The sequence below is a fragment of the Ammospiza caudacuta genome, chromosome 4 (assembly GCF_027887145.1).
Source record: "Ammospiza caudacuta isolate bAmmCau1 chromosome 4, bAmmCau1.pri, whole genome shotgun sequence".
Taxonomy (NCBI): Eukaryota; Metazoa; Chordata; class Aves; order Passeriformes; family Passerellidae; genus Ammospiza; species Ammospiza caudacuta.
The window spans coordinates 21,183,026-21,198,771 of NC_080596.1; the positions used below are offsets into that span (position 1 = coordinate 21,183,026).

The following is a 15,746-nucleotide window of genomic DNA, read 5'->3' on the forward strand; positions in this document are numbered from 1 at the left end:
TGGGAGATTTCATGCACCACTTCACTGAAGAAAGCCTTCAGACTGCTCGGGCAGCAGCTGATAACCACTTCTGACTATTCAAGTGTGCCTTGTCAGCGTTAGAGACACTGATATTTTGCTGCTGGTGGGTGAGTTAATAAAATATCACCATCCTGCCTCTGTCTCCACTGGGGAACACCTTCTCCCCGTGCTGGGCAGTTGTGCACACGTGTACATGCTCTGAAAGGATTGCTGCTCACCATGTGCTGGTTACCCTGCTCCTGTGCTCATGCTGCTGATTTAAAGAGCCCTGCCAGAAAGATTTGGCTTAGAGATAACAGCTGAAGCCGGGCACTGAAGTGCAGAGTGCTGGAGGATCTGGCCAAGCTTAACAAAACTTGAAATTTGGCATTCTTCCACCGATTTTACTTCAATCACATAATTTTCCTGAGCTGGGGTTTGTAAGACAATGAGTTAAATTTGTTTACATGTCTCAGGCTGACTTAAACAATCAGGAGAAATGCATGATGTTTTTTATTGTAAGTGAGATGCAGATAATCAAGAGGAAGAAGCACTGTGGGAGGGATTAATGCTGCAGGGCAGCCCGTTCCCAAGTAGTGAGAGGTGTTCCAGGTGCTGTTGATCCTGGTGGAGAGCAGAATGTGTCAAGCTGAGTCTCTGACGGGTCTACTCACCTTAATTTTTCTTGCTGCCTGCCTACTACCTGAACACTGACTTAACCCAAATCGCCCCCGTGCTGCTCTGACACGGCCACGTTTGAGTTCACGTCTTCATGCTCCGTTCCCGGCGGTTGCCAAGTGCTTTCCCTCCGTTTTCATGAAGGGAGAAGTGCAGCTCGCAGCAAGCTGCAGGTGCTGCAGAGGCAGGGAAGGTGCCTGGAACAGTTGTGCAACAGCGGCTGGGGCACAGGGCTGGTGACTCTGCTGTGCCAGCAGCCCTGCGCTCGCCCTCTGGCAAGTCGGGAATAATGCCAGGTTGCATTTTGTGGATGAGAGACTCCGTGACTGCAGCTGGCTTTTAAATCCATAAAAATGGGAAAAGGTCACTTCTGAGAAAATCAGAGTCAAAGTGGGTGAGTCAAAGTCCTCGCTCGGTTGGAGCAGGATCTGCTCAGCAGGGAATGCCGATTCTCCGTGGAAGCGGATTCTCAGACAAAGGCAGGATGTAGCAGGCTGTCAGAGGGATCTGGGTGTACCAGCTGAGCCTGGCCAGATTGGCCCTGGCTCCTCTGTGCGAGGAGGCACTTGGGGCTGTGTGAAAACGTTTGCTCAGCTGTGCAACAGAGCACTGTAAATGATTTAGAGGCAAACTGATGCTTACCATTTTGATACAGAGAGTGAAGTTTAGAATAACTTATTTTTCGCTGTCACCTCTGCAAAATAAACCCATCGGGGCAGCTGTTTTATCTGTATCCTGACAAAGGTAACTTTCTGATCCTTGCTGATGAGGTGAGAAGGCTCCTCTTGCTTGCAAATGCTGCTCACAGGGAAGTTCAGTCTTGTCACGGTCGGGTCACCGCAATCAAGGCTGCCTGGTGTGCAGCCATGAGAGGGCTCTTAAAATCTGGGGAACTCGTCCTGGACTCGGGTCCCGTCCGAGACTGCGCTTCTAGAGCTGCTCCACCAGCCGCAGCCAAGGCGCCAGCAGCTTGGATTCTTTCTTGCATGCCCGATCCCTGAAATAGCGCCGGAGTTGCGGATATTTACTCACCTCCCCACAAAGACACGCATGCCTTCGGGGCTGAATGGCAGTCAGAGCACTCACGTGGCTGCAGGAAATCCTGGGATGTGTGCCGGAGCCTGCCGCGTACAGAACGCCTTGCACAGGCCAAGTGGTCAGGATTTTTCATTGCACATACCCGGCGATTTAAATTTTTCACATTTCCTGCTTTGCCTGCCACATCCAGAACAAACAAAGCCTTAAATTCATCAACTCCTTGTCTGCTTTCCTTGTAATTACACTTCACACAATCACACCTTCTTAAAAGTCCTTCTAATATATTTGCATTTAAATGGAGAATGACAGCTTTCGTGTTCCCCGTCTAACTTATAATTAACACCTTTTCTGACTGTTCTGTTAACGTCATCTGCATGGGGAGAGGCTGAAAGCCTGGGTTACTTGGGAGACTTCATTTCTGCAGCAAAACAAGTGCAGATGCTGCCTCTTGGTTTGTGTAGGTCTTCGGCTGTGGCACCATAGTTATGTGCTCTATAATTGTCACATTTTTTCAGATTTCCTAAGTTGCTGTTGTACGTGGCAGTTTATGACCAAATAATAGATTTTAAACATTTCAGGCTGTGAGGGAAAGTCCAACTCATAAACTTTTCACTTGTTTGCCTTTCTTGGGTAGGCACAAAAAAGGTTGTTACTGCCAGATATTTGCATCTTTTGACAAATCTGTTTTTTCCTCTTTTGAGACTTCAGTGATTCCTGGACCACGGGCTGAGAAATCTTGGAGTGTGTTTTTAAGTGCATAGCCATTTGAGCTGGGGTTTAAGTTGAGTCTATGAAGGATCTGTCATGTTTGAAGAACATCTGAGAGTTCCCAGTTCCTGCAAAAGTCGCTGGGCGCTGCAGGGGCTCAGTTCTTAGGAAAAGATCAGGCTTACTCCTGGGAACTGCTTGATGATCAAAGGCCTATTGATGCTGAAAGGAAGCAAAAGTCTTTTAATGGCTGAGTAATGAATATAATTTTAAACTTGGCAACAGTGGGAGGAAACAAATAAGTAAGAATTTGAACCCAAAGATTACCATAGGAGAGGCTGAGTGAGAAGATGATTAATGTTACAAAAGTAGAACTTTTTTTTTTCTTCTTGCAAAGGCCAACTTAGCTTCTACTTAAGCAAAGTGGCAGCTCCCTTCTGCCTGTTACAACATCCCAGCCTTCTCTGCTTCATTTTTTTTTTTTTTTTTTTTTTGGTGTAACCTAGGGGGCAATGTGTTTAAAACATAAAAAGAGGTGTATTCAGGGTAATTTTTAAATACGCTTTGAAGGAAAGGTTGCAGCAATGCTGCATTTTATTGGAATGCATTTTTTTGTCCAAAATTTTTTGACAGGAGGTTTCTTACAGTCATTGTAGATAAACAGGTGGGCTGTGAGGCCTTGATCTCTTGCTCAGTGGGTCTGATGCCTCTGTCGTATAGTCAGTAAACAGGGCTGGATAGATGTGATGAGTTGAAGGAGCTAGAGGAAGAAAAATCTTGAAAAGCTAATTCCAATTCATATCACTTCAGTGTGAAGATATGTGTTTTTGGGAAGCATGTACCAAAGCTGATTGATGATGATGATGATGCAGAAAATGATTGACTAACTGTACCATCTGTTGTACTTCTACCCTATGTTTTTCTCTTACCACTTGTGTGTGTTCAAACTGTATATTTTATGAGAAATAGTGTTTGATGTGAAAGAGAACTTAAAAGATTTGGCAAGTCACAACTTGTCGATGTCTCCATAAAGGAAAAGGAGGCAAAGGTTAGGACAGGGAGTTTTGGATGCTGTTTGGTATTAGCTGTAGTGTTGTCCTTCCATCTGCTTGTGTTGCACTCACTGTCAGGCTGTGTAGGTGATACCAGCATGAGAGCTGAGCACAGCTGTGATGCTCAGGAGCTTTCTGTGCCATGACTTTATCCATGCTTCTTTTCAGGCTGATGGGCTGATAAAAGAAACTGCATATTTAATCTTTGCAGATGTATCTTGGCTCTATGAATTGTAGTAATTTTTCTGTGGAGATTTTAATAGGAACTGAGCTGGGGTGCTGCAGGAAGGCTGCTGTGATGCATCCTTGTGATCTGTTTAATTGTTTTCAGGGATGATATGTCTTACCTTAAGCAAAAATATGTCTCTCAATCATGATTAGCATTTTCTCACATTAAAAAAGAGTCAATGTTAATAACAAAACAGTTTAAATAAATTTATATTTTCCTGCAATTGTACTAAAATGAAATGTTGTGTCTCAGTGTTTCAGAGGAAGAGGTTCTGCATGTTGAGAGGGAAGTGTTCTCTGTGTGTTTGCTTTTTAGCCTTTTTCCACGTTCCTTCCTTGCTCCTGGATAAGTCCATTTGGGAGCCAGTACTATATCTTATTACAATTAAAGCAAATTTTTATTTTCATTTCATTTTCACTTGGAGAACACAGGGGACATAAGGGGCACAATTTCTTCCTGCACTAGTCTATTTTTTGAAAATGTTGTCATGGCCTGGATTGTCACATATCAGCATTTGAACCTATGTAGTAAGGGCTGGCATGTCGCTGAGAGCAGCTTCAGAGCATGTCGGCATTGTATGGCTTCTGTTACAGACCCAAGTCTGGGTGATGTTGCGGATCAGGGCGTGTGCTGCTGAACTTCCTGAACCAAATCCCTTATTATGGGAGCCAATGCTGTGCCTTCACCTTGGGCTGCTTTGAGCCTAGCAGAATTCTACAGAATTCTACAGAATTCAGCACTATTTGGGGTTTTTTGGGGGGTGGGGGTGATCTGTGCATGTATCCCCTAACTCCCAGGCTCCCATGTGCTTGGTGTGTTGGTGCCATGCCTCGAGGTTCATTTGCAAACCAGTAAGGAAGAGCTTGGGGGTGGTTTTGAGGTTTTTCTTGAGTTCTCATTCTGGGAAAATCTGAGTGTCAGAGCTGTGACTCTGAAGAGGTTCCTGAGGAGCAGGAGTTGGGGTTCTCCCACAGCTTTGGCAGTGGCAGGGCTGGGGCAGTGCGTGTGTGAGGGACACCTTGCCGGAGCCTGGCAGACGGCGTCTCCGCGTGGGTTTCCTTGCTGGCGCCTGGCAGGACACGGAGCCCTCCTTTCCTCTTGGCACGGGGCCACGCAGGGCCTGAGCTGACTGTGCTTCTCAGAGGCTTTCTGCCTGGCTTCCTGACTCTTGACCTTAGGGAGCTGCCCTGTGAGTTACAGCATAGCCCAGGTTTTCAAAAGGTTTTTGTGACACGTATACAATAAAATAGAATTGGAAGGGGTTTTAGTTGTTGTCTTCAGGCAGTTTAAGGTCTTGTCTGCAGCTTCAAGAGGGGCAGGTTGCTGCTTTCAACTGCATTATTAAATTAATAGCTACTTAGTGTTTTTTCCCCTTATCCGTCTGCTTTTGAAACTGTAGCTCCTTCTGTTAATGAAGCTGGAGGAAGACTCGGAATGAAAAGTACATTGACCCGATTCAGACAGGGGGGCAGAGGGTGGGTGGTGACCCCCAGCAGCAAAGGGGAGGGGAGTGACCCTTGGCCTGGCTGCAGGGGCAGCTGGCTGTGCGTGGCCAGCAGCCTGGGCCATGGTACCCTGTGAGGGTATTGAATACTGAGCAGTGCCCGGTGCTCCCGTGCCTGTGTGAGCCCCCCTGTCTGCTGGGAGGGTCCTGAGCTGAAACCTTTGTCTCCTCTTAAACCTTCAGGAACTGGCACTATGGCAGATAGGCAGTGTCCCTGCCCTTCCCCTCTACCCCCCCTCCACACTCTTTAGAAAGAATTTATTGCTGGGAAGAGAGCTTGGGGTCAAGGAAGGTTCAGGGGAAGAAAAGGCCTTTAGAGGTATTACAGCTGCTGTGTTTGCAGCAAGCAGCACATAAGTTGCTTTACATTCAGTGTCAGGGTACATATAGGAAACATAGCTACTTGTCATCATAAATATTATTGTTGTGAGAGATTCAAGAGGTTTAGGGTTTTCCTTTTGTTTGAATGTAATCAGAACCTCTGAGCAAAACAACTTGATTACTTGAGTTTGGGTGCTTGCCAGCCTAGAAATAGAAGGACATCCGTAATCCTCATGGATGTAAGCACAGTATTTTAGTAAAAAGCAATTTTCAGGGTCATAATATGTGGCCTGCCTTTTTGTGAAATACATTCACTTAAAAAAATCATTTGCAAGCATACCATTTTAGATAGCAAATCTAGCCTATATTAGATAGCAAACCTAGCAAATATTGCTTCAAGTTTGCCTTATAATTTTTCCTAAAATTTTGTATTTTGCAGTTGGTGTTTCCCTCACCTGACTGCACAAAGCTTTTCTGGCACACACAGTGTAACTGCCCAGCTAACTGCTTATAGATAGGAAATTGCTGACATGCAAAATTACATCAGATGTACAGGGGAAATGGTTCTATTATACAGTTTATTACAGAAGGATTGTAGGTATTTACTGAAGCAGTGGTCAGTGATTCCTGCTTTCTTCTTTTTTCTTTTACGAATGTTTAAAATTGTTTGCAGGAGTAGGGTACATAGCTCTTACTGGACACTTCTGTTTTGCTATATTTGGAAACAGTTTGACACTAGCAAAGTTGGAAACTATGCTAAATGTGCACAGTCTAACCCCTGAATATGTTTTTCTGCCTTAGTGGTACAAGTGCATCCTTACTGCAGTTCCGTATATAGAAATTTGCCATCTCTCAGCATCATTTTCCAGAGCTCCCATTGAGTCAGGAAACCCCCTCTGCAGCAGTCAGACCTCTTGGTAAACTGCTAGCAAAGCCAGTCCTCTGCCTCTCCTCTAGGGATGATTGAACTTTCAGAGGGTGGCTATTGGTGTAACATTTGGGAAGATGTCACTGGTGGGGAGGACAAGGCTCTTCCCTTGCAAAGTGGGCACTTGAGAATTGGCGAGTATGAAGAAGAATATAGGAATTGTATGTATACAGTAGACTGTGCAGTAGGGTAGAAATAAGGCAGGAGAGAGATGCCTGCATGCTTTTCCTTCCCCACTGTCTATAAAGATTAGAGCAAGAGATTCCCTTGTTTTGCAGTAGAATTTCAGAGGCAAGGTGTAGTTTAAAGGGTCTGCTTGCCTTGAAGTCCTTCTGCTGTGCATGTGGCACAGGTTTATTGGTGCTTTGGTGTGGGGCTGGTGGAGTTGAGTGCATGCAGATGTGGTTGAGGAGGAACAGGGGGATTTGACCTGGTGTTTTCTGAGTTTCTGAGACCTTTCTAAATATGTTTGTGTAATTGCTTTAAATGCAGCTGCTTGGGTTTCCTGGTGAGCAGCTTTCAAGCCTGTTTATTGCCAAGCAACATTGCCTTGTTTTTTGTCAGATAGACAAAGTTTGTTCTTTGAAAGTGGCAACACCTTCAAAATAATGGATTCTTTTACTCCTCAGTGAAGAGTTGGGGTGGAAGTCTGAACAACAAGAATGTTAGTTTTTCACAGTTATTGTTGCAAATGGATTTGCCAGCTGGTGTGCTTGTCACCCCCATTGACTGCTCCTCAATTTGCTTCACAATGAAATGGATGGATAGCTTTTTCCTTCCCACTGTTCTTGGAGGATGGTATCAGGAATAGAAATCACTGAGAAGGATGCATATACCTTGTGTGCCACATTACTGTGTTGTGCAGGAAATTCTTGATATAACTGATTTGTCAGCTGTAACTATCCCATGGATTTCAAGGTTGCTTTGGATGTAAGCTATTGTCTGAAACCAGGTTTTCTGTACAGAGTAGATACTTGTTGATAACACTGGTGCGCCATGATAATCATCCTTCCTTTCTCTTCTTCCTGAAGCTTGTGCAATGAGGACAGAAACTTGCTGCGGATTCGAGAGAAAGAGAGACGGAGTCAGGAGGTTCTGGAAGACAAAAATCAGTTCTCTGAGAAAACTCCCCTCTTTGCAGAACCCTACAAGGTAATGGTACGGGGAGCTGGGAGGGGAAGAGAGGAGGAGAGAGGGCTGGGGTAGAAGAGGAGAGCTGTGGCTCTGCATAGGATGTTAGCAGACTTGAGCATGGTAAATACAAACACAGCATCTTCCCATCTGCTTAATTTCAATTCCTCAGAGAATGTGCTTGAATCTCAGTTGGTTGTGCAGGAGCAGTATGGACTTTGGGCTGGCCTCCTGTAGTTTGAGGGAGCGTGCTCAGGAGTAGCTTGGCTGCCTGTCTGTCTGCAGCTGTGGGTGTAACAAATGAATCTGATGTTAGCACTCCTGGAGGCTGCAGATGCACCAAGCTTGGCTTGATAGTGGCTCAAGCAGTCCCATCTGCTTTGGAGACATTTGCAGGATCAAGATGAGCTTACCTTACTTCGCTCATGGTGATGTGTGGTGCTTAAGTTAAGATCCTGAAGAATGTCTCTTCCTGAGCTGAATCTCTTGGGGGGCTTTTGAAATGTTCACCTCTTTGTTCTTCTGTTGCAGACTAATAAAGGAGATGAGTTATCAAGCCGAATTCAGAACATGCTGGGCAATTATGAGGAGGTCAAGGAGTTCATGAGCAACAAATCTTGTCAAAACCTTATAGGGATTCCAAAGAGCGTTGTCCCTCAGTTTGCCCCCGGGCCGCCTGAGAAGGCCATCCGTACATTGCCATCTTCATTCCAGCACCTGACCCGCCGTCCACCCGTGGGACCCATGGCTGTACCCCCTCGCCCTCCAAGCCACTCCAGCCACTACCCAAAGGCACAGCCAGGAACAGAGCCAGCTTTGGGTTTGCACAGCAAGAGCCGCAGCTCGGCCAGCGCTCGCAGCCACGGCCCCGAGCACAGCCGTGGGGGCCGGGACGCGCAGGCAGGTTTTCCCCACAGCCACCATGGCAAGCCTGGCAGTGGGGAAGGTCGGGCTCACAGCCTGCAGGCCTCCCCTCTGGCACTTTCCCCCTTCCTGCCATGTTTGTTGTCTTCTCCCGTGGCACCCCTGTCACCTCTACATTCCAGCCAGCATATCAATTCCAGGTCACAGAACAGCAGCAAAAGTCATGGGTCAACCTACAGTCAAACCAAATCATTACAGGATTTGGTGATGGGATCACAGGAGAAGGAAAGTCGGGACAGCCCAGCCGTTACCTTGACCAGCACCACTCAGCCTTCCTCTCAGACTTTTCCCCCTTCTTTGACATCAAAAGCCAGTGCAATGCAGCAGAAACCAACTGCCTATGTGAGACCCATGGATGGCCAAGATCAGGCATCATTTGAATCCCTGGAGCTCAAACCTCTCCTGGAGGAATACCATGAAGGACCCAATGACGATGTCTCGGATTTGAAGGCCAAAGTTAAAGCTGAACTATCCAAGTTGGAAACCATCTCTGAGCCCAAGGAAGAGACTGATGAAGATCTGTCAGATTTGAAGGCAAAAGCCAAAGTAGAGCTATCCAAATTCGAAACCCCTTCTGAGCCCATAGAGGTGAGTGCAATTTTTGGGCATGTCTGTTGGAGCAGGGTAAGTTTGGCTGTGGGAGAACAGGTCATCAAACAGCAGTGACTGCCAGAAGCAGGGATGACTGTGTGTTTGGAAGGTGCATTTCGAGGTTGACCTGGGTGTAAGATACCTGTTTGAATAGTCAAAATGTGACACTTCCTGTGATTTTCCTGTTGTTTTCTCAGTGAGGCTACAGCAGGTTTTATAGCTTGAACTTGCCTCTGCGCCCATAATTTTTGTTTTCCTCTAATGCTTGTTGAAAAGAAGGGGGAGATGATATGGTGAGAAGATCAAGTGTTGATGCAGTGTCAGGACTCAGTGGTGGTGGGTGGAGGCCCCAGATCCTCACTGAATATGAACAGCCAGCAGTGCAGTAGATTCTGTGGTCACCTGGCTTTTGTGACTGGGAACAGCAAAGATTCTCCTCTGTAAGTTTGTAAAATTTCACTGTAGACCCACAGGAAAGTATGACTTGATATTGCAGGTTTCCTTGTTGTACTCCATCTGTTTTTGCTGACCCAATGCCACCTCTCTGGTTTGTCATGTGGGATGGAGGCAGAAAGCTGGTAAAGCCATGGGAGAGGAGGAGCAGCTTTGTACATGTGTTGTTCAGCAAATGCAGCTCCTTTTCCTGTGCCCACTGAAGCCCAGTTTCAGCTGTGCCAAGGGACCAGCACGCTGACTCTGCCAGCCTTGGGACTTGGCCTCCTGTGAGCTCAAAGGCACTTGGTTCCCTGGTACATTTTGGGGATTTACTCTGCTCATCCTTCAGCCCTGATGTTGTTGCTATGCCCTATGGGATGTAGGAACCCATCGTCCTAAAGCAGCTGGGCAAGGAGGGTTTCAGAGATTTTCAATTTGTATTTTGCCACCTCTGTAATGAAAAGAAAGAGTGTGGGTGCAGTCTGTTTTTCATGGAAAAGGGTGTGGATCAGCTGCAAATGGCTGTAGGCAGTATCTTGTGGGAAATGAGAGGAAGCTGTCAAAATGACAGCGCTGAGAAGTTGTGAAAATACTTTCATGCTGAGAGACTTTATTTGCTACCAAGTAGGTTTGCCATTGCACATCACACCTCAAAACAGGAAGTTCACTGAGGTCACATTACCTTATTTGCTTAACCAGATTTTACTCCTGGGAGAGAAAGAAAGCAGTGCAGGGCATCACCTTCTACGTTATCTTATTGTCTCATCTGCATTATTGTCTTATTTGTTTTCACATCCCCATGCTTCTTCTGTCATCTCATGTAACTCTGGTTTAATACGGATTTTGATAGTGCAGCATTATATATGGTGCTGTGTGCTGAATGAGACCTTTTACTCACTTTCTGTTGAGCACATGAGTCTGAGTCCAAATGCCCATGAAAATCCTACAGTTGCCAGTGCAGGAGTAGCATTGCTCATGCTCCTTCTGTTTCATCTGTGGCAAAGTAGGAATGCAGTAAAAAGGGAATTGAAGATAACAAAAAAAATGTTTTTGCACAGGCCAGGACCCTGGTTTTAATTATATGCTTAGGCCATTTTGAAGCTGATAGAGGAATCTTTTTTTGTGAATATGCTGAATGATCCTGCTTTACAGTAGGGATCTTTGGGCTGTGGCCCCTGATTGTTTTCTGTGCATAGGCAGGCAGGAATACAGGCATTTTGGATAATGGCTCTGTAAGCTCTAGTGAAAAATACATTACTTTGATTTCTGCTTTTTTTCAGTCTTGTCATTGTCACATTTGCTTACTTCTGTTGGGTCTCAGTGATGAGCATCTCTTTGGTAATAGAGCCCTCCAGGGCTGAAGCCTGGAGGGAGAAGAGGAAGAACCAGTGAGGTGGCACCCCTGGGTATATGGCCTGTGTGCTGGATGTCCTGTTCAAGAGAGGCTGCTTGGGGGTCTGTTGGCTGGAAGGTTGTCCCCCTCTTTAGTTCCTGGTGAAACAGGAGCTATGGGGAGGCTCCTGCCCTGCAATGACCCTGACAGTGAATAGTTCTAGACTAGCAGAAACTCTGTTGTTCTTCCCTCTTCCCTGAACGGTTTGGCCCCACTTTACTGAACAGCCACATGCCAAATACAGTTTTTCCTGTGATCTCCCTTGACATGACTTAGGAAAGCCATTTCCTCAACATGTGTTCTGGTTAATTGAATTTCTAAGGCATGTTTCGCCTGCAGCTGTGAATTCATTATTGACAGCTCCTACTCCTGGGAACACTGAAAAGTTCAGCCTCCCAGGCCAAATAGACACACAGTTTCACTGCAGAGTGAATGAATCCACAGTGGATAACCGTGCAGTGACTCACTTTGCATTCACAGAGACACTGAGCAGCTCTTTCCCCTCTTCCCCAAATCAAAGCCTTCACTTTCAAATGTCATCACTGTTGCTTTAACATGTCTTCCCAAATTTGCTGTGAGAAGATTTAAAAATATAGCACACATGTAGAAGCTTGGATGTATCCCTTCTCTTCATGTGCCAGGTTTTTCCTCTTCTCCAGCACCTAAACAAAGGTGCTTTTAAAGCCATTCTCTCCCTCTCCATGTCTCTAGGAGGGCTGCAGCACCAACAAAGACCCTTGTATTGCCTCCATTGACACAGACTGTGATGTGTGAAAGGGAATCAGTTTGACAGCAGGGGAAGAAGCAGCCAGGCTGTTTTGAGGGAGAGTGTTTATAAGTCCTCAAGCATTATTAAGGACATAATGTATGGAGGAATGTACAGCCCTTGATGCTCATTGAAGGTTTGGCTTTGTTTTCCCAAAATTTTTGGGGGTATTAGGGCATAGCTCCTTCTACCTGGTGTAATGAGGCCTCATCAGGCTCTCCTGCCTGTGAACTGGGAAGCAAAAAGGGAAGCAGCCAATTTAGAACCCCTCAGCAACAATGAAGCAGCCCAGATGCGTAAAGTCATTTTGGTAACACTGTATTATCCTTGTGTACAAGTTGCTGTCATTGAGCTGTGTTTTCCTCAGTAAGCATTTATCAGTGTTCACCAATTAAAATGTGGTTGTTATATAGTAAATACGAATTACTAAATACCTACGAAGATGTTTGGATGGCAAATATAAAAAGTCTGTTCTAGGTAAATAATATTTCACTGGACTTCTCTTCATGGCGCCTGAGTTTTTCTACTGGCAGAAGCTGTCAGACAGATGAACCCTGTAAAGTAGAAATAAATATGTTGTTTTAATTCTGCATAATTTCCAAATGAAAAATTTTAAAGACACACGTAGCACTGTTGGCCTTATTGAATGAATACACAGTAGTCAGCATTAAGCTACTGTCATCTTCCTCCCAATCTTTTATGTATTTCTCATTTACTGAATAGAAGGAGACTGTGTTTTGTTTGGGGGAGGGGTTTCCCTCACCCCTTGTATTCCTTTTTTGACTATTTTATTTTCCTTGCTTTGCACCAGGACAAGTAACACGGTGTTACTTCTGTGTCACCTCTGCTGCCCTTTTTATAATCTGAAGTGCCTCAGGTGATTGGAGAAGGGTTTCCATGCTTCCCCACAGGCATTGTGCCAATTTGTCTTGCTGCTGGTGTGTGACTGCTAAAGAAGCAGATCAAACATGAATGAGAATTGTTGCTTTTTCTGACTGTTTTGGATACAAAAAGTTGTAAAGGCAAAAAAAGTAAGCTTCAACCTCACCATAAGAGCTGAAAGTGTCATTTTTGGTAGGCTTCCGTAACAACTTGCATGTAAATATATGAAGCTGTGCTGTCCAAGGCCTTTCCCACAAGTCTTGGGCATTGTGGTGTGTGCAGAAATGAATTGCAGCCAGACGAAGGTTTACTGTGGGATTCTCTGCTGCTCATTGTCATACCAAGTGCCCAAAGACAAATTCTTTCACTTGGGTCTTCTCCATGTTCCCTTTTGGCTCTCAGAAGTGAAAGCAGTTGGTACTTTTTATGCTTGTACATTATTTTAATTTCTTGTTCCCTTCATTCACTGGGTTGCAGGTACATCCATAGGCAATGACCTTGGTTGCTGCCTCTTGGGATGGTTGCATGGACCACAGGCAGACTGAGGGTTTGACTACTGGTTATGAGGTCAAGATAGCACACAGCTTTTGCATTTTTAAATGCATAAACACATTTTGGCTTCTCCTCTTTTTCCCTCTGATGATGAGCATGCAATATCTTAGGAGAAGTGACAGTCAATCCCAGTTGACAGGAAAGAATTATATGTCAGTGCTGTGTTTTGGGTTTTTCAGCTAAACCAAGCCAGAGTGTGTGGCTGTAGTTATGTAAACAGAAAAAGCTACTTGTATTTGATTTAATAGGTCAGTCCCACTGGATGCAAAAGAGGATTTTCCCTTGTGTGCATCTTCTTTGGAAGAAGCCACATTTTCTATCCAGGCTTGAAATAAACCAGCAACAAAATGCCAGAGTAGCTCTGATGGCTCGCGCGAATCATCCTCCACCAACCTCTCTGTAGATTTCTGAAACTCTCCGTGCTGTTTCTTGCACAAGTGGAAAGTGCCAAAGGGACAGATGTTGCCAATTTGAACTGTACAGGGGGAAGGCAAATATTGCTAAGCAACCGAGTGCTTGAGAGAATTTTTCGGAGAGGAGCCAAGGGAGTTATGTCTGGGAGCGCCTGCAGCTTCTCGTGGCTCGGTGTGAGGGAAGAGATTAAAAGTTCTTTCCTGTCAGGGCTGATGCCGCCAGCACAAAAGACACCATAACCTATTGACACTGATTAGGGCTGACAAGGCAATGTATGAAAACAGGAAATCTGCCCTGCCATGTGGGAAGGCAGTAAGACATGTTCAGAGAGGTAAGTGCAGCACACAGCTGGTGCCAGGGTGGGGTCAGCAGTTGGCTTCAGCGGGACCAGGTGGAACCCAGGCAGGCACCCAGCCCCGTGAAATCCAGGGGAGGCTGTGTCTGGGTCTGCCTTTCACATCTGACTGGGAGCAGGTCGCTGAAGGACGGGCTGGCAGGGAGAGGGGGGTGTTTCCAGTGAGTCTTGTAATAATTGCAGGCTGCCTCACGTAAATGGAGTTAACTTCTCTAGTTACTGAAGTATGAAAAAAGCTTAGAAACAAGGCAAGTCTTAAAACACCTGTGTGTGGTTGTACTTCTCCCTGGCCAAGCAGTACTTCATAGGTAAGTGCCAGCCTGGAGGTCTTTGCTTTGGTGGTCACAAATGCCACTGGAGATGTTTCATCAGAGAGTGAATCTGCCTGTTTCAAGCTTCTGAATTATTTTGGCTGTAGACTCTTGGTTCAAGAGATGTGTTTCAGGAATGAAACACAAGATTTATCTTCCTACATTGGTCATCACATTAGCACTCTCCTAATGCTACTTTGAGCACCTCCTGGACTTTGATCTGATTATTTGCTTTGTTTGAGTATAGGGAAATATTTAGCTAGCATGTGCTTTGTGTTGTATTTCTTACTTTATGGGATTTTTTTTTTACTGCCTACCAGTGAGCCTCGGTGGAAGTGGCATTTTGCAGCTTAAGGATGCTTCATAGGAATATGGATCAGCACATGATGTGGGTTATGACAAGTCTGGTGGTTCTGCCTTTGCTTCTTGGGCACTGCTCGCAGTGCTCGTGCCCCATGTGGGTGCTGCAGCAGGAGGGTGCCTCACTGAGGTGTTGGTCAGCTCTCTGGTTTTCAGTGAGCACTAGCATCAAGGGGAGAGGAGTTCCCCTGCTTTTGTATGAGCTGGTACATTCCTGCTTGGAGAAGGGCTTCTGATGGCCCTGAGTAGGGCATGAGATTGCCAGAGCTCACCAAAGCTTGACTACAGCAATGGTAATTTTTGAAAAGAAGTCAACAAGTAGTAGTGCTCCTGCCCTGGCACACTACTCAGTGCAGTCTGTTTTTATATGAGTTATGCCTCTCTTATTTGTTTCCTTGTGTTGTTATTCTGTGCTTTGAAGTTTCGGGTCTCATTTTTCATTTTCTCTGATGTCTAACAATGTTGCTGTCTGAATTGTCTTTAACATCCTTCTCTCTCCCAAGCTTTAGATGCCAGTTTTTATCTTCATAATGATGAGCATTTATTTCTTAGACAATAAAATAGTGCTGTATTGTTTTAAGCCAGGAGAATATTTTCATTCCCTGTTGGAAATGGTGATACTCCTAATTGTTTGATCTGCTTTTTGACACACCAATTTCTCCTCCAAACTGCTTTAGCAGTGTTACATTTTCTTGCCAATTTGTTCTGTGAGTCAAATGGTTCATAAATGTCATTAGATATTGAGATGTTCTTTTTGCATGCAATTAGGGGTATCTTGGCAGTCCAGTGTGTACTCCAAGAAAAAGGTCTGGGTGCATTCCCAGAGAGCCTCTGCCATCAGCCCAGCTTTCTTTTCATGTACCCAACCCCAGGGAGACAAATCGCTTTGTGCTCATTTCAAACCCAAAAGGGATGGGTGCCGGAAATGTCCTCTGTCCCCTCCCTTCCCCACACCTCCTCCATCTAATAAAAGACACTCTGGCCTTCTATGACTCCCTCCTTTCCAGGATACTGAATTCAACCACTTTGGCCTTTCTGCCTGTTCTTCAGATGGAGCTTTTCTGGAATCAAAGGAGGGAGGAACAAGGGTGATGTTTGCTTTGGCTGCTGAGGAAATAGAGCTCAATAGTACTTGGCTTGTAGACTAATTTTTAACCAGTTACAAAACTTGACC

General features: G+C 45.4%; 1 protein-coding gene across 3 annotated transcripts in view; it reads left to right on the forward strand.

The window, feature by feature from the left end:
* The window catches only part of AFF1 (ALF transcription elongation factor 1), a 67,388-nt gene that overhangs the window by 15,430 nt on the left and 36,212 nt on the right, over nucleotides 1-15,746 (forward strand). For all 3 annotated transcript variants that reach the window (XM_058803505.1, XM_058803506.1, XM_058803507.1), the window contains exons 2-3: nucleotides 7,490-7,610; nucleotides 8,121-9,101. In XM_058803505.1, the coding sequence (XP_058659488.1) occupies nucleotides 7,490-7,610; nucleotides 8,121-9,101 (1,102 nt within the window). The remainder of the gene's footprint in view (nucleotides 1-7,489; nucleotides 7,611-8,120; nucleotides 9,102-15,746) is intronic.